At 43.7% G+C, this 23,261-nt stretch overlaps 1 protein-coding gene across 4 annotated transcripts in view; it reads left to right on the top strand.

Moving 5' to 3' along the window:
- The window catches only part of Atg1 (serine/threonine-protein kinase unc-51-like protein Atg1), a 178,274-nt gene that overhangs the window by 141,131 nt on the left and 13,882 nt on the right, over positions 1-23,261 (top strand). For 2 of the 4 annotated variants that reach the window (XM_071660122.1, XM_071660121.1), the window contains exons 4-9: positions 6,058-6,090; positions 15,196-15,232; positions 16,457-16,507; positions 17,509-17,631; positions 22,267-22,501; positions 22,714-22,982. In XM_071660122.1, the coding sequence (XP_071516223.1) occupies positions 6,058-6,090; positions 15,196-15,232; positions 16,457-16,507; positions 17,509-17,631; positions 22,267-22,501; positions 22,714-22,982 (748 nt within the window). Of the gene's footprint in view, positions 1-6,057; positions 6,091-13,968; positions 14,048-15,195; positions 15,233-16,456; positions 16,508-17,508; positions 17,632-21,147; positions 21,288-22,266; positions 22,502-22,713; positions 22,983-23,261 lie in introns of those variants that run through there. The other 2 variants (XM_071660123.1, XM_071660124.1) reach the window with 2 other exon arrangements.

Here is a 23,261-nt window from a genome sequence, read left to right as displayed (position 1 = left end):
GGGATCTACTTGGTTGTAAGGGGCGACCGAATCACAACCATGGAGTCTAGAAAACTGGTTGATGATGTAAATAGTGAATAGTTCTTCCGGAGATGTAGGTACAGAGCAGCAACCAAAGAACATAGCATGAAATTAAGAAATATGTCAAAAAAAGGTGTGAATGAGTACTTTTGTAATGTAAGAATGGTGGATGAGTGGCATATAAACTGATTGAAGAAGACATGGTAAATCCTCTCAACAGACAGAAAATTAAAAGGTTGTGTGATGGTATAAAATGCTCAAAAGATGGGGCGGGACCCCATGACTGTAGAACTCCCTCACCCGTACAACACAAATGGATGATTTACACACTGGCAGAACACATGGTTCCTCTGGCACTGGCCACCCCAACACATGGTGTGTAGTCCAGGTGTTGGCGTTACCTTTGTTGTGGTCGGCCACACAGCTCTCTGACCCTTCCAGCACTCGTGGTCACACAGCCGCATGTGGTCTGCCCACCCTAGTACCCCGGTTGCATCCGTCCTGCAGCATGTATTTTCTGTATTGCAAATGGATGATCATGTGGTGTCTTAAGAAGTAGTTTTGTTGATCGACCCTTTGTGTGCAAGACTTGGGCTGAATTTGCACACATACACGCACTGCAGACTATATGAGAATGTGTAAAAAATTTTTATCATGCGTGTGACCTATATTGATGCATATTTTTTTCTTCTTCTTTTATGTGGCTTTGACTGGTGCGTCGTAGCCTTGAGTCGCAGGTGTTGTAGATAGTTGTTGGGAGCGAGCGGTAGTTTTGGTTTTAGCGTAATTGTGGAAAAACTGCGTAGGACTGGCCAGCGTGTGTGCGTGTGATATTATAAGGCGCCGTTCGCAGATATCGGTCCTCACATTCGTTTCGGATGTTTATTTTACATGTACACATCCCAGATTACTCCCATGTACCCATTTATGTCGACGGGAGCTCAAACAGCTGCTTTGACTGCGAACCAGCAGACTTCCAAACCTCCGGATATGTATGATTACAGGTACGCCGGTTTTACACTGTTCTTCGCAGGGTCCTTCTCCTATGCCTAGCTTCACTAGCTATATCAAAGCTCCTGTGTGGTGCTGAGGTCCATTTCCTGCGATATAAGTTCCCTGGGCTATGCTGATAAGCTGTGCGTGATCTCGCAACCATGTTGAGGCTCTCGTGGTGAGGTACGATTATTGTAGGCGTAAGTGCCCCTGATATTTTGGGGGCATTTTAGATGAGCTATGTTCCCACAACTATGTTAAATCTGTTATGTCGTTCTGTTATGCGTAGGCCTCTAATCTGTGTTAGAGCTTTACCGATGAGCTGTGTTCCCACTCCTTTGTTAACGCTCTCCTAATGACCTCCAGGTGGTCCTCTGATATATACGTAGGCTACTCTGCTAAAGTTCCTCTGTTATGTAAGTGGTACGGTCCCTTTTAACCGTACATAGTGTCCTCTGTTACCTCCTGTGTTACACAAGAGTTCTCCCACGTGTGTGTACGCCCCTTGATACCTCTCTCAACATTGTCACCTGGCGCCTCTCCTCTCCACCCCCCGACCCCACCCCAATCACCCTCCTCCCTTCACCACCTAGCTAGCCTTGCTCAAGTTACACTCATCCTTTGTTAGATACAAACTGCGCTGTGTTGTGGCTGGCGTGGCGATTGTCCTGGACGTGTGCTTGTTTTTGTATGTGTGTGTGTGTGTGTGTGTGTGTGTGTGTGTGTGTGTGTGTGTGTGTGTGTGTGTGTGTGTTTGCTCTCAGAACTCTGTTAAGGATGGATGATATCTTTATGAAGATAACGGAGGGTAAAGGGCTAATTGTGACAATGGTGAGAACTCAATGGCCATTTTTCCCCCCGCACTTGCCTTTGGACGAAGTTGTGATTGTACGGAGGTAAAGGGGTTGTGGCGAGGTTGTTGGTTGTGGCAACTTGTTTGAAGCCTCATGGGGAGCCTCATGGGGACGGGGAAGGGGGGGGGAGGGGAATGGTGAGGAAGGGGGAAGTTCAGGGACGGTGGGCGGTAAGGGGACATTCAGGGAGTGACACACACACACACACACACACACACACACACACACACACCTCAGTAGAAGCGTGTGAATGTTCGAGAGCCGTGTAAACATCATAATGACATTTATTTTATTTACTCGCGAATACAAAGTGCCTCTCTCTTTCTCTCTGCCATGAATACACAGTATGTGGAGTTTCTCTTCGGGTTTATAGAAATTTCACCCCGCCTAATTTTGAGAGCGAAATAAATAGAAATCTTTGTATGTGGCCAGACAGTTCGGGATATTTAAACGATGGCTTCTGTATGTGGAGAATCTCCCATGAAAATGTATTACAGTAATATTATTGACTGGGATTTAAGTTGCGTTTTTGATCACATTCGTAAATCAAGATGATTTGAAGAACGGACGAGTTTGACAGTACTTAAAGGACCCTGGATCCTAAGTAAGCCAGCACGATGGGCAGCACCTGCCTGCCGAAGGGAAGGGGTCAGGTGGGAGAGTCTCACGTACGGGGTCAATATTTGGGCCGGAGGATTTGCTCCTGAGGCCCATGGTGGCAGGCTACGTGGCCTTGGGTGGTGGGATCAGGTGGTGTTGTCAGACCGGCTGGCAACGGTGATGGCAGGCGGGCGGGGGCTGGCCAGACCCACCGGCGACGATGCTGGAAATTACATTGGGGGGAGGAGGAGGGAAAACACCCCCTCTCTCTCCCATTCCCCCACCCTGGGGAGTCGCATCTGTTAAACCCGTTCTCCCAGGGGTGATACGCCACGGCAAGGGCCCTTCCCTCACCTCACCTCAAAGGGACGTGTCTCTCTCTGTGCGAAACGAAGTCGACATTTTTCTTCCCTCCTCCCAAAGTGCAGCAGACCGTCCCAGGCTGACGGTGCATTATATAAGATGGTGAACTGCAGTGACGGGTAATCGCCACGAAAAGCTTTGTCGCAGAGGCTTGCGCTGTGAGAGAGAGAGAGAGAGAGAGAGAGAGAGAGAGAGAGAGAGAGAGAGAGAGAGAGAGAGAGCTACCCCACCCCCATAGATCCACTAGTGTGGTACCTGAGGTATACACACGGTGTTTAATCACTGCCTGGATTATCGTGGTCTGAGGGAGCGTTTGTGGTGTCTCCCTCTCTTGTTACCAAGGGGGTCAGGTCGGGTCGGATCGGGTTGGGTCGGGTCGTGGGGGGGGGGGGGGGGGGAGAGAGAGAGGTCTGCGAGTCAGGTCAGGTCACCGGGCTGAGGCAAGGTCATGGCCACGCGCACCGCTCCCTCCTCTTTAAACCTCGGCCTTGACGGCAGTCTCCCTCCAGCTGGTGCACTGCCCTTATGGATGACTCTTGTGTTGATCTGTCCAGCCGTGTGTGTGTGTGTGTGTGTGTGTGTGTGTGTGTGTGTGTGTGTGTGTGTGTCAAACTCACGAATCTTGAGAGAAAGAGGTGAAGCTCCCTTAGTCCTATTGCCGCCCTCCCCAACAGTTCAGCTTCTAATCACACCGGGACATATTTACTTGCGTATATATGTCCAGTCCACATACAAAGAAGCTTCCCATTTTCTACCGTAGTTGAGATACACGCTCGGTCATCTGTTTTCGTACATCGACCCAACACGGTTTTCCTCCTTGACCGCCGTCACCCACTGTCCTTCATCGACCGGAATCCAGTTCCCTCCACCGGCGACTTTTGTTGCCTTAATCGACGACCCTCATTTCCATGAACAACGACCCTGTCACTTCTCCGACCACCCATTTCTCCCTCTTGGAACACCCCATTGCCTTCACTGACCACCCTATTTCCACCGTAGGCAACCACCCCCTCCTATTTCCTTCGTGAATCGCGATTTTCCTCATGGAGCGCCTTAGGTCCAAAGCAGTGTGGCTCCCATTCATCTCGTCTCCACCTAGAATTGGGATGTACAGACTTGCTGACATCGCTCCTATCTCTCCATCGACAGAGAGGTCTCTCCCCAGGGCTCCATCTTCTCTCCCCAAGTAACAAGAAGGTAGGAGGAGGAGGACTCTCTGGTGAATGGCTGAGGGTTGAGGGTGTGTGGGGCTAAGTGCTGCAGGCAGCGATGCGAATATTGTATTGATCTGCAGCCCGGGCTGGCGTTGTTCGTCCTGCGAATATTATTGATCCGTGTGAAGAGGGGTAACATCGCGTTGAGTTGCAGACACACCCAGTCCTGGTGTTGCACGACGTGTTGTCGCGCTGATCGACTGAGGGTGTTACTGTGTGTATAAGACTCAAACTGGTCTCTCGGGGTGGTGCATCAGGCTCATGCTGGTCTCTGGAGTGTTGCATCAGGCCAAACGGGTCTATGAGGTCTTTGGCTCCATGGCTTTCTAGGGTGTTGCATAAGGCTCATACTGGTCTATGGGGTGTCACATCATGTTCATATTGCTCTTTCTGGTGTTGCATCATGTTCATATTGCTCTCTCTGGTGTTGCATCATGTTCATATTGCTCTCTCTGGTGTTGCATCATGTTCATATTGCTCTCTGGTGTTGCATCATGCTCATACTGCTCTCTAGGGGTGTTGCATCATGTTCATATTGCTCTCTGGGGGTGTTGCATCATGCTCATACTGCTCCAGGGTGTCGTACCGGGCCTATTCTGAACCCTCTGCTGATACTGACCTCTGTGAGTTGCACACATCTCACACTGGACTCATGGGGGTGCGTAGTGTCTGTGCTGAACCACCCCCCTACACACACACACACATACACACACACACACACACACACACACACACACACACACACACACACACACACACACACTACCAGCAGCAGCAGCGGACAGGACTGCCTTGCTTCTTCTCCGAGACTTGGAGGAATCTTCTGCTTTACCAGGCCTATTTTGTACAAGGGAGCGGGGATGGGGTAAGGGTGTGAAAGGGGCCCCCTAGATTGAAATCTCTCTCGATTTTAGTATTTTATCGGAGCAGACTGAGAGTTATAATAACAGTGGTTCTAGGAAGATCAGAGTATTCAAATCGAAAGTTTAAGTGTTGCCTGTTGGTAAAGACAAGGACTTCTAGATAAAGTAGACGCATTGAAGTTGTAGGTAGAGGTAGATATAAATACTGCGTAGGATAACTTGGTATACGAGAGGCCAAAGTGTTGATGGAGCATGGTTATGAGGATTTCAATCGTATTGAAGGAGGTTGTTGCGAGTCCCCTTGTGTTGCGACACAGTGCTAGTTAGTATTCTGGATGTGTTGCATCATGTGTTGCAGCGTTAGCGCCAACATTTTCCTACTAACGTAATCAGAAAAAAAAAAAAAAGGATGATGGAGTCACTAGTTAAAGGAAGTCTCAATGGTATGCCACGTAGCAGATTTTTAATCCATATATCACGAGTATATTTAGAGGGAAAATCTTACATATACTAACGTCATGTTGGACCTTCATCATCTAACACTGCTGTTTATTCAAGTCCTTTGGCCAGTGTTCTCCCTGACGCCTATCGTGACCAACGTCTGTGTCTCATGTATTCATCTCATCAACGTATTTATGATCAGATCAACTGTGTGTGTGTGTGTGTGTGTGTGTGTGTGTTTGGTTCAGTGTTATCTGCCTGTGTCTGTCTACCTATGTCTGTCTGTCTAGCTGTTTGTCAGTCATTATTAGCTGTGATTTCCAATTTCCCTCGAGTGGGACAGACACCATACAAACTCATCCTACACATCCTCTGCCGCATGCCCAGTGTGCTACAGTCAAATATGGACTTCCACACTTACAGTGCGTGAGCGCTTCTGGTGTTTATTATCACACTTGTAGTAGGATATCTTTACAGCACTTCACCTCTTCATTTTTAGCGCAGTAGCTATTTTATACTCAGCACGCTATCCACTTCATTCTCAGCACACGAGGTAATTTAAGCCCTGCCACATCTCTCTTGGATTTAGGGTCAGGAGCTGATGGGGCACTGAAGATATATTGCACACATTTCTTCCAGTTATGTCTTTCGCATTTTTCCCAGTATGTGAATTTATGTTAATTATTTTCTCTTTTTCTCTTCCATCAGGAGACTGCGAACCACGTGTTCCTCGTCATGGAGGTAAGGAAGGAATATCCTCATCATTGTAATTGGTTGGTAAGAAATTGGTATTGCTTATAGATATTATTTGTTGTCGAGAGAGAGGAATATTTTCATGAATGATTTAAAGTTCTGATGTCAATAGTTGAAGGTGTTATTTCTCAGACACGCAGTGGCTTGATTTTGATAAGTTTAACTAAATGTCTCGGAGTTCTTTGGTCAAGTTAGCTTATAGCTTGCAAGTCTTCTCTCGAAGTCATTTAAGAACGTTGAGTTGGATGGCCAAGGTAACTTGTAACTTGATGTACTGTGGCCAATGTAACTCATAATTTTGAAGTTCTGAAGGTAACTTTATGTTCTGTGGCCAAGGTAACTCATAACTTGAAGTTCAGTGGCTTAGCATTTAATAACCTGTAGTTCTATAGCCGAGGTGTTTAATAACTTAAAGATCTGTGGTAAAGTTAGCTAATAACTTGAAGATTTTCTCCAGGTTAGTTACTAAGGAAGTTTTGTCTAAATAAACTATTAACTGGAAGTTCTGTGACCTACGCAACTAGTAACTTGCAAGTGTAGTAATCGTGTGAAATTATTACTTCCACGTGGGTGAAAATATTTATTGAAATTGATGGAAATGGATTTCATTGTTTTGGCAACATTATGAGAATATGTAACAAGTTATCTAATCGTAGATCGGGTTTGCGTGTCTGTGATTTTATAGAATTCATGAAAAAAGAAATTGTAGCGTTTAGAATAAGCACACTGTCAGGACCCCCTGACCTAGGCTGGGTATTGTATTGCTTTGACCTGACCTCGCTTTTCGTGACCATTTTGACCTGAGGTATCCTGTCCTAGCCGCGTGACTTACCTTCGAGACCTGATGTGACCTGACCTTTCCCATCTGCTGGGATTGGACCCTTTGAACTACGGTGCAAGGTCATGTGTCTTTTCATCCCCTTTGTATGATATCTGATTTATGTCAGACATCAAAGGGATGGTATTACGCAGCGTTGTTGAGGGGAAAAACGTTTGCTTATGGGAAGAAACGTTGACGCTGGCAAATGTAAACGTTTAACTTGTAATTTCTCTTCTTGAGTGGTAGGGACATTTGTGGTGTGGGCGTCGTGAGGCCGAAGATGCTTGTTGAGTGGTAGGGTTGTTTGTGGTGTGGGCGTCGTGAGGCAGAAAATGCTTGTTAAGTGGTAGGGATGTTTGTCGTGAGGCAGAAGATGCTTGTTGAGTGGTGGGGATGTTTGTGGTGTGGGCGTCGTGAGGCAGTAGATGCTTGTTGAGTGGTAGGGATGTTTGTGGTGTGGGCGTCGTGAGGCAGAAGATGCTTGTTGAGTGGTAGGGATGTTTGTGGTGTGGGCGTAGTAGATTTTTTTTAAGAGGTCACCGCAGTGATTCATGGTTTGCGTCTCCTGACGACACACACCAGTCGTGTCTGCGTTCGTGTCGCAACTCTCTCCCTCATCATGTGTCGTTGTTGCTACTCCCTCATGTGACGTGGTCTATAACCATTTCCCTCCCTCCGGATCACATCCCGTGACGTGGTCTGTAACCGCTCCTCACTCCAGGCCACGTTCCTGTGACCTTGTCTTGTGGTCTTTTGTTCCGTGGCCGCGTCCTGTGACCTTTTGCTTCCGTCCTAGGACGTTGGTAGGGTGTTGTGTGCCGTGAGGTTGAGTGCACTCGTTGGGTTCCCGCTGGGAGTGGCATGGGAGGAGGAAGAAGGTATAACATGGGAGGAAAATGTCAGCGTCATGCTCATGTATTACCCTCCCAAGTTGCTGTGTTCGTTTAAGCCTCCGTCACACCACACCTCCAGCATCAAGTCCGTCACACCGTCAGAGCCTGATGTAAGTGGTTATGAGCGCTATAACTTTACTGGTCACAGCGTATATAGAAATTCGGTCGGTAAGGAGCACTGTCAATGTAAGTACGAAGGTTCCTTCAGTTTCCCCTGAGGGCTTTCATTAACGTAAGTACTCCCACTGATGGCACCTTATTAGTGTCTGTACTTCCACTAACAACCCTTCATTAACGTAAGTACACTCACTAATGACCCCTCAGTAGTGTAAGTACAGCAACTGATGACCGACTGTATAAGTACTATCACTAATTATCCTTCGTTATCTGAAGTACTCCCTCTAATGACCTTTCATTACTTTTAAGTACTTCGACTAATTACCCTCCATTCGAATTAGTACTTTCACAAATGACCTTACCTTTCCTCCCTAGCTACCACCATTGAGCACTAGGCTGCTCCTCCACGATCCATTAATATCATTACCCTCGATACTGTCATAACACAAGGTCCTGTGTTATGAATGAGGTCCCTTTTCTCTGGAGAATCATATCTTTTTTTTTCAGAATTAGGATAATTCGGTCTCCCAGCGAGGGCGTCCTGTCTTGCTGATTAACTGTGTGCGGGTTGTTGCATTCGTATTCCCCGTGCTGGACGGGTAGATGGCTCTCGGGTAGGAGACTGTGATGTTCTGTCTGTAATGTGGATTTCTTGTCGACCGCTGGTCGTGTTTGTGAGGTACACGAACCAGTTAGCAGGTAGGGATGAGTGTTCGGTTTCGCCATCTTGTTGCCATCTGTATCGGCGGACGTGACGTGGTGTCCTTTATGTTGATTAGCCATAGGCGCCTGATCTTGTAGTTCATATCTTACGACGCACGCTTATCCTCCTAGAGAGACCCAATATACTCCAGTCTGCTAGAAATGGCACCTCGAAAACAAACACACACACACACACACACACACACTTACTGTAATCCCGAGAACCGGCTGTCATTGACGAGAGCCTGGCCCTGGCGAATATTTCACACACACACACACACACACACACACACACACACACACACACACACACACACTCTTCGTAGTTGAGTCTCCAGCAAACTAAGGAGGCACGTTAGCCAGACACTTGCGCAAGACCGTCATCTGCGACAAACTTTGGATTGACAGTCAAGAGATCTATCTCACTCAGTAGTGGAATATACCGTGTTGGCATGTCACCATGTTGTGTCTGCACTGACCTCACACATCCATCACGTCGCTAAGGCGGAATATCACACTTATTTTCCTTGATGACTCACCCCGCTTCAGCGGACGTATTGTTTTTCTTCTTTCTTCGCCATCACCCGTGTTACACACATGGCCGGGGAAGGCTGGCGGACGTCTGATGCCGCTTGAGGCGAGGACGAACGGTGCTCGCTTAACTCTTGGTCTTCGGTCTGCCAGAGATATACTAACCCCTTTAATCTACATACAAATGTACTACATGGTGCAAGGGAAGCCTGGTGTTTGTCATAACAGCTTTCCATAACTGGAAGCGACGCCAGGCTGTTATAAAATCACGTCACAACGACCTTCCCCTACCTTGCAATTACAACCTGCTTTTCCATACCCCTCTAGTGAGTGTCCTTTTTTTCTGTTTTTTAATCCTGGGGGCGACTTTATTGGTTTGCGGCCCGCATACTGTGGGGACATGCCGCCAATAAATAGTACAGAGCTATCCAAATAGATGATACAACAGTACCACCCCTAGCACGTGTCCAATGTATCAATATATGCCCCAGTATGTGTCCAGAGTATCATTATGTGCCCTAGTATGTGTCACATGCATCTAAACGTCTAGTGTATCATAGTCTGCCCGAGTATGTCTTTTGCATCCTGATCTCCTCTGGGGTATATTCATTGCAGCAGGATCTCCCTTTATATATGTCAAGTGGAACGTAATCTCCAATGTGACGCAAGGCTTCGACCACATTACCACCCACTACCAGGTGCAGAAGCCCTGGGCACGATCTGAAGCAGTCACGGATAATCCTGGAACCAAGTTCGTAAAGCAGTACTTAGAAAAAGAAACGCATTTTGTATACAACATAGCTACAAAATGAATGACGTTTGATGTAAATCATTGTGCTAACGAATATTGGCATTAGAGTCAACTGGTGGAAATGAAATTGCAATGGACTTCATTTACGAAAACTCACACATTAAGAACTACCACGCACTCCACGATGTAAACTTCGCACGTAAATTGTAAGTTTCGAACCAAACCATTAATTAGACAGTCTCCGAAAGCCTGAACATAGGGCATTGTTGCTAGACAATGTTGGTGAACTGATGACATCAATTACCACAGTTCAGAAACAAATATAATAGTCACGCGGTCTCTGAAAGGTTTGAATATCAGCAATATAAATCAGATTACTCCATGCAGGCATTACCCGCGACCAACAGTCGGAAGCTCTTATGCGTCTCTGCACGTAAGAAACTGTGCGCGCGCCTCATTTCCAACCTCCGTAAGCCAAGTCTTTCCAAAGTGGTCTCCACATTGTACCTCCGCATCCGTATAACACCTGGACCCATGACCTCCCTAATCCGGGCCTTTAAAGAACGATCACTGCTGAGGACTTGCTTCCGTTACATCATTGTTTTTACCCGTATCCTTGCTGAGCTTAGCCTCCCGAGAGCGATCTACACATATCTGCTCGTCTAGTAGCGGACCCTGAGTTAGACTAAAACGAAAGGGACACAGACCCCAAGCTGTTCCACTACATTGACCAAAATCCACCTCCAGGATCACGACTAGCCTCACTTCAGCCTGCTATTTCACGCACGACTGGCATGCAGCCTAACAGGGGAGACTTGATACGGCTGGCGTCGGTGGTGCCCCTAAACTGTGCCGATCTACTCGCCTGCCTCCTCCCTTCTCAGACGTGCGCTCTGGGAGTTAAAAAGATGTTAAAGATCACTTGCCAATGCGAATTCAGCAGTGACGTAGCCCATTTCACTCCTTACATTGAAACAGCCTATCTGTTCGATGGCCTGGCAACAATGTGGAGTAGATTTTATCTCATTCCCACAAACACCTAAGTATGTGTTGAGTGCATCAATCCTTTCACTAGTATGTGCTCAGGGCTTCGATGCGTACCCTAGTATGTAAGTATGTAGGGTATGATGAGTGCCTCTCTTACACCCGCATCTCCCTTATAACAAGCGTTTCTTTGTTCTCAAGGATCGTGCTCTTACGGATCGCACCGTTGTAATTTAAAGGGCAAACGATATAGGACTAATTATGTCCGATGACCGCACATTTATAAGACACAGCGAAAGAGGTGCTGAGTCTGTGAAGATGATCATGATGGGTTTGGTACTGAGAGCCTTTAAACCGTATGAAGTTAAGTTCAAACGAAGCACATACTCTCCACATATCAGTATACTGGTCCTTACAAAAAAAAAAAAAAGAATAGCACCTGCACCTCAATAATGATAGAACTCGGATCCACTTTGATAAATCTTAAATATTTTGGAAGCAAAACTCACTGGCTTGGGCAATTAGATATATTTTTTTTCCCTGCCTTCGCGATGGTTATAAATGAAACTTGTGATTACTTGGCAAATCTATGATGTATATTAACAAAACATACTGATGTTATTTTATGAATATTAAAAGAGCCGGGGTTCGTGTGTTCTTCACTGATTTCTGAGTCAAAAGATCAAAAGTGAGTGTTATCATTATTACGTGATTTCTTCACAAATTTTATCTTTTCAAATACCACTTTTTCGTGTGTGAGCAGAAGGGCATCATCTATCCTCCAAGTAAAAGGTCGCAAGTCAAGGACGCATTAAGAAGAAAAAAAAAAAAAGGTCGTGTTACATCCAGAATACGAGGCTTTACAGGTTGTAACCAGATTAGAGACAACCATGATTGCATAAAAGATGGTTATTCAAAGTATAATTTTTAACATGTACTTTGCTCTAGTTTCTGTATTATTTTCTACACTTGTAGCTCAGTTTTTGATTAATCTTCACTTTTCAAGGTCTGGCCAAGGAAGGTTTTCGATGCTTCCGGTATTTATTGTATGTTGTGCTGCTACCTCGCTATGGAGGAATCTTTCCAGTTGTTTTACAATGTCCTGGGATGTTCCCATGGTGTTGCGTGTGGCTGTTGGTAGAAGGGTCTCTGCATACATGTTATGCTCTCTAGTGATACATACAATGGCGTTTGTACTTTTCGCTGGGTCTAGAGGGAATGTAGTGTGACGGATGAAGTTAGCGATTGTATACTGTGACAAATGAAGAGGTTGGTGTGTGTATTACTGCGACGGATGAAAAGGTTGTGTGTATATTGTGACAGAGGATGAGGTTGGTGTGTGTGTACTGTGACGGATGAAGAGGTTGGTGTGCGTGCAGGCAGCGTGACGAGTGTGGAGAGGCGGAGGTTTGGTACCGTGGCCGCCTCACCTCACCATCCTGTGAGGTCACTGGCCTCCATCCCGGCCTCTGCGGCAGTAATATACAAGGTGAACATCACCAGTTGAGAGAGAGAAAGGGTGGACAGTTCACCGAGCACGAAGGCCAGAAGAATTTCCCTGTGTAAATTTATATATTTCAAGAAAAACGGAGACATTGACTATATTTTTGATATTACTGAATAATTTAAACTATGAATCGAGTTAATGTGATCAGGATCTGACTAGATCATGCATTGTTGGGGGTTTTCTGGAGGTATGCATGGCAGGGAACGTTCGGAAACCTATTGCATATCCAGTATTGTTGCAAGAAGCATACTCAAGATGTTTGTGAACGTACCACAGTGCTTTCAGGGTTAGTGCATGTAACGGTGACTATATGTCGACTGTGTGTGCCTTCCACCGCGCGGTAATGGGCGACATTGGAAAGTTTCAGCTGTTTCATTTCCAAGCTGTCCTGTGTTTTTTGAAGTCCAAAGGTCATAAGTCAGGGTCACGAGGTGTGGATTCGTTATGAGGAATGGACTGATACAGCAGAGGAAATATATTTTAGTGTCAGATGAGAATTTGTGTACAGTGTATCATATTATCGTAGCCGTGATATTTCTTGGAGGTTAGAATGTACAAGGTAAGCGTCTGGAGAGTTATTAGGTTAGCACTTCTCTCTGGAATGGGGTGTGTTGGGAGCTGGAGGTGTCAAGGTTTTGTTGTAATGGTTTTACTCACACACACACACACACACACACACACACATGCGGTTGTCAAGGTCGACCTTCGTACCCTAAGGGTTAATCAACAACGGTCTACCAGACTCCCTGTCGAAATAGATTTTTCTTTCTTCGTGTGTGCGTGAGTGGTAAAGCAAATATCAGTGGTGTGGTAGATGGCGCTTTGTTGATTCCCACCCTTACTTTCCCAATGAAAAAAGCTAAGGCTTTGGCCATGACCATGAGGTGAACATGATTAAGTAATTGTGGAAGAAGAATAGTTGTAAATATATATATATATATATATATATATATATATATATATATATATATATATATATATATATATATATATATATATTAGAAGCCAAGCTTCTTGATTGGATGTCCGTTTTGTATTTTGGTTTCGCGCACATCAGGAAGTTGGCTGCCTTTTTGGCTAGAGATACAGAAGGTCACGTCACAGTTGGCATGGGAGGTGCACACTGAGCTACGTTCTTCGCCCTGGGAAGCCGCCACTTGTGTCCTCATGTTGGCGGTGAGTGGTGCAGGAAGCCCACTATTGTGGTGAGGTGGGCAGGCAAGACGCCTGCCTACCACTGCCATTGGTCTTTATGTCTCCAACAGTAGAGAAATGTGTAAGAAATTTAATATGCTCATCGGTGAAAAGTCCAGGTGGTATAGAAAAGCATACTACAGTAAACAAAAAGGTGATGTAGTATGGACTACAAGGACATGCTGAGCTTGAAGGACAGATAGCACGGTGATTAAATCATGACTGGGAAATGAAAGTCTTATACCCTGCATGTTTGACATTTTCATCATCCGGTCCGTCTAATGTACATACAGCCGTACTCTTAAGTGACCTCAGTTTGCCCGCAGTGTAGCAGTGTGTACTCCACCTGGAAGTTGAGGCTAGGTGGAGGACCGGCGATGGGCACAGGAACTGTAATTAGTCTCTAATGAAAGTCGGAACAAGCGGAATTTTTAATTAGTGTCTCGGTAAGTACGTGTGCGTGCGATGGTGAAATTTGTGTGCCCCCCACAGCACAGCCAGCAGTTTATACGCTGTTAGTACAGCTAACTTGAAAACTAAGAATGGTCTCACTTATATTATAGATAAAGTGGTATTACTTTTGTATTTTGCTCTTGGATATTGCTGGAAAACTTTCGTGTTTACCCTTCATTAGGATATAGCATCATATACTATGTAAGAACTGAAATTGTTTTGAAGATTGCATCACTCAGGCCCAGGAAGTGCATTAGGTTGTGTGGTTTTGGTTGTGCTGGTTGCAAGAATAGTTTGTTAAAAGATATACTTCGTAGTCTAAGAACAGCACGTAGTGTGAGGGACCCAGTCCGTTCAAACTATGGATTCTGTTGGATCTGAGCGTCATCGAAGCATCGCTTCAAATCGTGGATTCCAATGAGCCTAGCATTTATCCTAGGATGCTTACTAAACCCAACATAGTCAAACCAAATTGATGTTTGATAAACCCTGCATAGTGATAGTATAGGGTGTTTATTTAAAACACTCCACATTGTCGAACCATGATTTAATTGATTCGTTCTGATCGGTCATGTTATGAATGGTAGCATTTATCCTAGTGTTCAATTCAAATAAACCTACGAGCATTTATTCGTTTAGTTTATGAACATTGGCTAGGCGTTCAGATTATGGATGCTGGGCAGTATTCCAGTATGTAGTGAAAGAAATCCTAAGTCGGCAGGACGTGATGGTGCCGTATCGTCTGCTCTGCATTGATCCGGTGCATAGAATGAGCTCGCCCGCTGCATCACAGCCACCGCCGTCCGGGCCCGCCTTACTGTGTAAAGAAGACCACGCCACATTCCCTCGTGATCAAGGATTTTCAGTCTCATGAAGTTTTTCGATAATGAGAACGACATGATAATCTGTACATGATTATCAGTCATAAGTATGATAAGTAAAGACTTATAGAGAAGGAAGAAATGGGTTAAACGTTTGTCGTAACTTCCCTTTTCCAGCATCCGGAAGATAGTAGATAGTTTGGCCGCATCACCAAATTTAAGAAGCACAATATTAGTGTAGTTAAGATACATCTTCTTTGCAGGCAAACAGAATCAAAATTGTTCTTCGTGTGATTTACTCACTCTGTTTCTCGTTTCAGTACTGTAATGGTGGTGACTTGGCAGACTATCTCCAAGGTGAGTGCTTCCTCCGCATGTTTTTTAATCATTTCACTTCATTCCTCATGTAATTAAGTTGATATTATTCGCAACTTTAACTGAAATAACTTTAAATATATGCAGGTCATTATACCATTCTAATTTCTCATATTTCGCTTTGTAAACTGGGTTTAAACTTTCAGATGAGAATACCCGTGTTCTTTTTTGTATTCAAATTATTACTCTTTAGGGACCAATTTGGATGCCACCATCCCCAGCTCAGTTTGACTTACGTAAGGACATGAGAGATGGGAGGCTGATAGTTAGCTTGACCCAGTTTATGGATTGAATTATTTACTTAGGTCTTCCTACGGCGCAGCCACCTTCAGGAATGTACAGGGAAGAGAGGACCAGACGTAATGCATAACTTTGTTTTGGTGTCAATCCTCTCAGCTTTAGTTTGATTTTATAAGCTTGGCATACGTTTTGTTGCGATTCAAGGGTATATGAATGATTACTTACTTAATGGACTTAACATACATAGATAGGGGTTTCAAGAACATAAGAATAGTGTGTTTGTTGACAACTACAGATCTGGTTAAGAATGGGGAAGCCAGTGAAACACGGAGTGAGAGTCGCATGGGAAGGAATGTTGTAGTGGGAGTTGTGGGACATCGAGGTGGGTGGGGTCGATGTTGTTGTTGGCTAAAGCTTGTGTTTCCCCTGCCCGACTCCCTCGCTTGTCCTGGCTGGATGGCTGCTCCTGCTGACCTACTCGCCAACTCTCACCTACGCTGTAGCGACACAGTTTGTGACACACACACACACTCGCTCTCTACTTTCATTCTTTACTGCCATTTAGGCGGTTATTAGACTAAATACAACTTTGGTTATCTAGAACAATCTCATTGCTACGTTTGGAGAAGTTCTACAGCATTGTCTAACCATCTCTACATAGTTAAAACCTATCAGGTACTAATTTGAGGTACAAAACATGTCTTTGATTACCCTTCTTTTCTTAACATTGCAGTCCATTAGAAGCTGTAGAGTTTTAACAGATTTCAATTGTCTCCATCTCCCTCTCTTGCAGAAGCACATTAACTGCTGACTTTATATGTAGTTAGGTATTTGATATATATATATATATATATATATATATATATATATATATATATATATATATATATATATATATATATATATATATATATGAATTGTTTGAATTTGATGTGATAGTAACCTGTTGCTTGTCTATCCCTACAGCCAAGGGCACCCTGAGCGAGGACACCATACGGTTATTCCTTCGTCAGATGGGTAAGTACCAGCAGCGTTCCCTCACCTTATCACCCTCGCACCAGCCTATCCCCATCGTCCTTACATCTGCCTCTCCTTGATTAATGTATTGCATTTTGTAATGGTTCCTGATAGATATTCCTTTTAGGTATTGCTGATAAATGATGGTATTATTAGGACTTTACCGTATTTATTATATTCAGTGATAGTTGGTAATCGGATTAATTTAAGTGGAGTTGATAAGTTTACCTTCACATACCAGGAAAAACCATATCGAATATTTAAGTGGAATCCGCATTACTGTTTTAGATGCTTGTTTATTTAGCTGGGATTAAACATGTTGCCAACAGCGTTAAACTGACCACTTGGTCACTTCTGGCCTGCAATAAATCACTAGGTATAGACTCCTCAAGTATCCGTAAAACTGTACTTTCGTTATCAAAATAACTCTCTGGTGGACCACACTTGTTTAAGTATCAACCCGTCTGAGAAACAGTTCAAGAAACGGATTTTAGTAACAGAGATTTTCGTGCACGGGCACCGTGTTGCTGTATCCTAAATAAAGTTTGTGACTCAAGAATGATGAGTTACAAAGCAGAGGTGAAAACATTGTGCGCTGTCGCTACCTCGTAGATACAACTGCACCTTGTATTTCATGCCTCCAGCGTCCTGTCCTGAGCCCCAGGAAATTCTCTCACTCACACTATCAAAACACTTGCTCAACTGTTTGGAACGGATACCTGTACTGACGGAGTTTGTGTCAAGTGATGTGTGCGTCACCGAGCGCGTCGGGGTTGGCAGTGTGCAGGCTATTTCTCGCGTGTGCCTAATAGTTATTAGAGGTGGGGTTTGGGCTTGCCTCTGCCAGAGTCGCTTGCCATCTTTGCACGATTGATAGCTCCGTCCAAACCCCATATTCTCATACTGTATTGAAGGGGTTTGTGTTTCGAGTTAGAAAATGTTCTATTTTGTCTTGAACTGTTTTGAAAGACGCTTAATGTTGGTTGTTGTTCTTGTTGCAGCGGAGTCGATGCGAGCGCTCTACGGGAAGGGCATCGTACATCGGGACCTAAAGCCTCAGAATATCCTGCTGGCCCACGCAGGCAAACCGAATCCCCCGCCTCACCTAATCACGCTCAAAATCGGTAAGTTAATTTTTTTCTCTATTTTATTAGTTGGGGTTATCAGCGCCTAGTATGAGATGGAGCATTGTTGATGTGGCTCTAAGTAGCTTTAGACGAAGGTTGGATGTGTTTATGGGTTCAGGCGGTTGGTTGTAGAGTGGACAGACTCAGGACCTGCCTAACATGGGCCAAGAGGCCTCTTGCAGTGTCCTCACTTCTATGTTATGTTATCGCCCACGTATCATGCGTGTTGTAGATGGCGTGTTGGAGGTGAGGGAGCGCAAAGTGTAGGAAGCTCCTCTATTAACACTAAATGTAAAAACAGGAGGCAGGTGAGTACTTCTTTTTCTCGAAGGTATATACATATAGTGTGTTTGTGATTGTGTTTTGTATATATGTTCAACACAGACCACCAGATGAAGTTAGAGATTAACGAAAATTGTTGAATACCTCATACTGTTCGTGGCGGAGGAGGTCCAATGCTCCCTTCTACTGATAAGATCACCATACCATTCGACAGCAGATGTCACCACCCGAACCTCGCATGTCCCCACATCTCACGTTTCCCTATAATGAAAAGTTGGCATCGTTAGAGCAACAGAACTCTCGTCAGAATCGCAGGCCACGGCTCACTGCCGCTTATGTAAGACGTGCCAAAGGGCATGGGGAAGTCATTGCTCTTATGGCTATTAACGCGGGCGGAGGGCATGACACCGAGAAGTACTGGTAAAAGTTTTTGCCGGTGAGAGATGTTAAGAGTGAGAGTATAATGCCAAGTGTGTGTGTGTGTGTACGTATAGATGAGGTCGGTGACCTTTGGGATGGAGGTAATGTTGGTGGGGAGGGTGAAGAGCGCAGCGGCGGCGGCGATGAGTGCAGTCGCACCGCTTGCCGGCTTCACTCCCCCCCACACCTGCCGCAGTACGGGACACCACCCTGCCACCACCACCGCCACTACCAGTCCAGCTTTCAAAACACAGGCTGTCACCGCTGTAAGTCGTACGTGGAGCCACTAGTATCGGCTTGTCTAAATGGTGCGCGGAGCCAGGTTACAGGCTGCCTACTTCCCCTCCACACCACCGCCTTGTCAGTGTGGCTTTTGAGGGTCGCACGCAGGGCCCACCACAACCTTCCATCTCGCACCACTTATCAGAGAAACCCTTTCAAATTGCGTTATGAATAATTTTATGACATGCTCGGTGCTCTTTTTTTTTTTTTCCCTCGAAAACAGAAATAACATTACAGACGGAAGGTAAAAGTTGACCGTCTGTGACCTCGAAGCTAAGATGTTTACGTACCGTTAACTTTAAAAGAAAAGTTAAGCTGGAAACAGTTGGAGATTAGGAGCAGTCGTGGACTCGGCTTTTTTTTTTTTTCATAATCTAATCAGAATCAACTTAGAAGCACGTGTTTCTTCCTTTTTTTTTATTTTCCGGAAAAAAATAACGTGTGAAGCACTTCTTATCTGTTTTTGTTTGACATGTAATGCCATACCGGGAACATCTGTAGTTGTTTTTTATTATTTGCATTTATTTTCATGAAATTTAGAAGAATTATGTACATTTTTTTACTGTGTAAATTTTTTGTTACAGGAAAACTATACAAATTTATTTTACTTCCGTTTTACGTTGATTATAGTACAGATTCAAGCTTAATGACCTTTCCTGATAACCGATAAATGAAACTACGTATATACGATACGTTTCAGAATTTTTTTTTTTTGTTATACGGTTGATGCATATATTAGATATGGAGTAGATTAATGACCATCTCTAGCAGTCTATAGATAGTATATGCAAAGACATGCATATATGTTAAAATTATTTAACAGAATACTTTACGAATAAGTTCCACGGAATAATACTGACACAATTTGTACAAATTCCTTGATATGATTATCCAGTAATTGTTATTAATCTAAGGGCGATATCTGGTTTGGTCCACGGGTAGTAGACTGCTTGCTGGTCGACTGTGTGTATGACTCGCCTAAGCAAACACGACCAGAGAGTATGGCAGGACGCACTAATTTCAAGGGCCCGCTTCTCTGCCAGCCTAGCCCAATCGATCAGACATTGGGCCTGTTAGTATCCTCATGAGTATTATTCTCTCGTCAGCTTGGTAAAAAGTGATTTTAAACTGATTTCTTTTAACAGCCAGAGGGAAGATGTTGAGCATACAGAGTGGAATTTTAAACCTTGTATCCTTTACGAAAGATATAAAGAGAAAGCAAGGTTATTGTGACCATGGCATTACTGTGAGCAGCTTCTGGGGGTATAATGTAAAGATTAATGGCGTCATTAAAGACAGACTTTTTTGAAATACGTTCTGAACAAATTGAACGCAACGCTTGTTCATCGTTATCTTTGCTTTGTATCGATGATATTATACATTGGTTCATTTGTCAATGGGTATGATGAAACAGGATCAGTTTTACGGAGGGGTTAGATAAAAGAAGGAAGCACAGAGCGTTTTTGTTACCGTGGGCGGATCCATTGGAGAAAGTGGCAGGCACTTCCACCTCCTTTGTAGCTGGTAGCACAGACTCCTTTCCCTCAGCTGTAAGTAAAGCACATCTTTTCTTGCGATAAGTACCCGAAAATGAAGGCCTGTTGCAGAGAAATGCTTTCCAAGATTCTCGAGGAGATAATGGGTCATATCCGTCGACTCGTCTAAGCTAATCCATTAGTTAGAATGCGCTCTTTTTTGTAGTGAAAATCATGGATGTGTTCAAGGAACTGTCAGGAGGAGGAGGTAGGTGCAAGTCTGAACGCGAGTTTCATCACTCGTGTGGCTGGGTAGGACACCCGCTCAGCTGATGCCACTGAATGAAACTTTCGAAAAATAGTGAAACGTATGTACCTTAGCCCGTGTATTTTAAATTCTCAGGAACAGATGGATACTTACCTTCAGTTAGTAAAGAACGTAAAATGAGTACGCAGAATGAAGTTTTTATGAAATTTTCATGTTTGTATGGAGATGTGTGAAAGGAAGTGTGTAGAAGAATGGAAGATTGTAACATTCTGATGGTGTACGAATCATTGAGGGATATGAGTTGTGCGTGTGGTGCCGTGCTGTCTGGTGGGACCAAACTGGTTATGATAAGCAAATCACTCGACTTCTGTTTTTATTATCATTCGTTCACTTACGTTAACTTTGCATTGTATACAATACCTTTAATTGCACAAGTATATTATTACAGAGCCTTTATCAAGCTTAAGTAAACTGTCTTTGAAATTGCGATGATGAAATACACCTATTTTTTTTGGGGGGGGCCCACAAATGCATCTCTTTTTATGATTTGGTGATATGAAGTGCTGTTCAGCAGTCATGTACGGCTATGGAGTGTTTACAGGTGATTCCAGACTATCATATTAGAACTGACGCTATAGTTGAAAGAATGAAAGGGGAACAGTGGAAACTTGACCATTGGCAACTGAACCAAATGTCGGGCCTCCTGGCAGTATCGCGCATCAGTCAGTCTCTCTCTGGTCGAGGTCGTGGTTAGAGTTCCTTTTTCTCTCCTCACATTCGTAGCTTTACCAAGAAAAAAAAGTATTTGTGACGCAGTATTTGATATGCTGTTGTGAACCTAGAAAATATCTGCTACATTCACATAATCACGGTGTTATGACAATCTGCATGCACATGCATTTGGTAGGGTTGGATGCATTTTTGAGGTAAGCATACATATTCAAGTATAAACAAACACAAAAAATGGGTAGCATTAATGTGTTTATTTAGTATTGCTTGCTTGAAGTTCCATACACACAGGATGAGTGCCTCTCATATCCTGAAGGTCATTGTTTCAGCAAAATTTGGTTGAGAAAGAAATTTTACTTTTAGAATATCTCCCTGCATCTACCCCTGTAACCAACAGGGAGGATAAGAATAGGGTAGAGTTTCAGCACAGGGAAGTGGATATGAAATTGTAACAGAAACATGACCACTCTTACAGTGAAGGTGATGATGGAAGAAGCTTCAGACCTGTATGCGAGGTTATGACACGCATTTAGGAAGTTGGTATTGATAAAAAAAAAATTTTTCTTGATATTGATGGCACGTCCCCAGTGTTAAGGTTGTGGCTTTCACCCATAATGATTAGAATTCTTTAAAGATTTTAAGAAGCAACTGTTTTTGTAAATAGAATCTGTAGGTGTGTATGGTTTCGTAATTTTGACCTTTGAGAAGAAAAATCATCTTTCTGTAAACTGACTTTTAAAGTTACGTTTGATGTTTTGTTTAAGTTTGAATTCAGTCCTTGAATGTTTAAGAATTGGCCTTGGTCTGTATTGAACCTTACGGCCTGCTTCATTGATCAAAAGGTAGACTCTTGCGAACTTTATTTTTCTTTAGTTGGAGTTGTCCTTTTATAATTATCATAATGTGAAGTTTGTTCATTGATTATAGTGTTATTGTTGTTTTAATTGAAAATGCTTTTATTGTATATGTACGTCATTATATCTTCAAACTATTAAAGAATGGTCGTGTATGAAAAATGACCTTAGCAACCCAGGGGTGTATAAAAGGTCTCACTTTTACAATACAGTATCCTAAACAGCTTCTCAACTAGCGCTAGGTTTTTGGCTAAATATAACAAGATTCTTAAGTACAGTAAAGAAATTATAAACCTTTTTTCATCATATCATTTATTTCCAGCTGATTTTGGTTTTGCAAGATTTCTCCAAGATGGAGTAATGGCAGCAACGTTGTGCGGATCTCCAATGTATATGGCACCAGAGGTCATCATGTCTATACAGTACGATGCTAAGGCTGATCTGTGGTCACTAGGTACCATTGTGTTTCAGTGCCTTGCTGGCAAGGCCCCATTCCAGGCGCAAACTCCTCAGGCACTCAAACAGTTTTATGAAAAAAATGCTAATTTGGCTCCAAGGTAAGCAATTAAAGGTTCTTTTAAGATACTTGTTATACATCCATAGTAACTTTTATTGCGTTATCCTTATTTAGATTATTGTAGAAGTATGAATTCTATATAGATTGTGTGTTTTAACACCTATAGCTCAGATATTGTTATATGAGAAGTGATTGATTCCTTAGTGAATTTTAAATGCTAGATTATTAAGTGCTTGAAATTTTCTTTCTCAGAATACCCTCTGGAACATCACCAGAATTAGTAGATCTCCTAACAGGACTTTTGAAGAGAAATGCAAAAGATCGAATGGACTTTGAAACGTTCTTCAATCACCCATTTACTCGTATGGGAGACTCATCTGCTCAAAAACCAGTCTCAAATAGTGGCTCATCAATGGTGCCTATGCCCACATCCTCTCCTACACCTGCAGCTACACCGAAGCCTGTCAGTCGAGGGGGAGCATATACCCATCACACGCAACCTGCTCCAAGTCCCCCTGTTGGTAAGTTAGCAAGTTTATCAACTTTCCAAGCATTTCAGTAGTTCTCTGTAGAGAAGGTATGTTTCAGCATTGAAGGACCTCAAAGGTACTGAGTGGGTCGTTTGAAAATTATATTGCCCTTTATTTACTAACATTCTTATACCATTACTGAACAGTTGACTGTGAATAGTAACATGTACATGAGAGAAAATTTTGACTGAAGAAAATCTCATTGTTTTGAGACGGTGGCAGTTAATTTGGAAATACCTTAATGTAATATTTTGGTTTTTAGCTGTGCTT

This window comes from Panulirus ornatus, chromosome 69 (assembly GCF_036320965.1).
Source record: "Panulirus ornatus isolate Po-2019 chromosome 69, ASM3632096v1, whole genome shotgun sequence".
In the NCBI taxonomy this organism is placed as follows: domain Eukaryota; kingdom Metazoa; phylum Arthropoda; class Malacostraca; order Decapoda; family Palinuridae; genus Panulirus; species Panulirus ornatus.
Note: the sequence above shows the minus strand (reverse complement) of the source record. Positions and strands in the feature narration are given on the sequence as shown.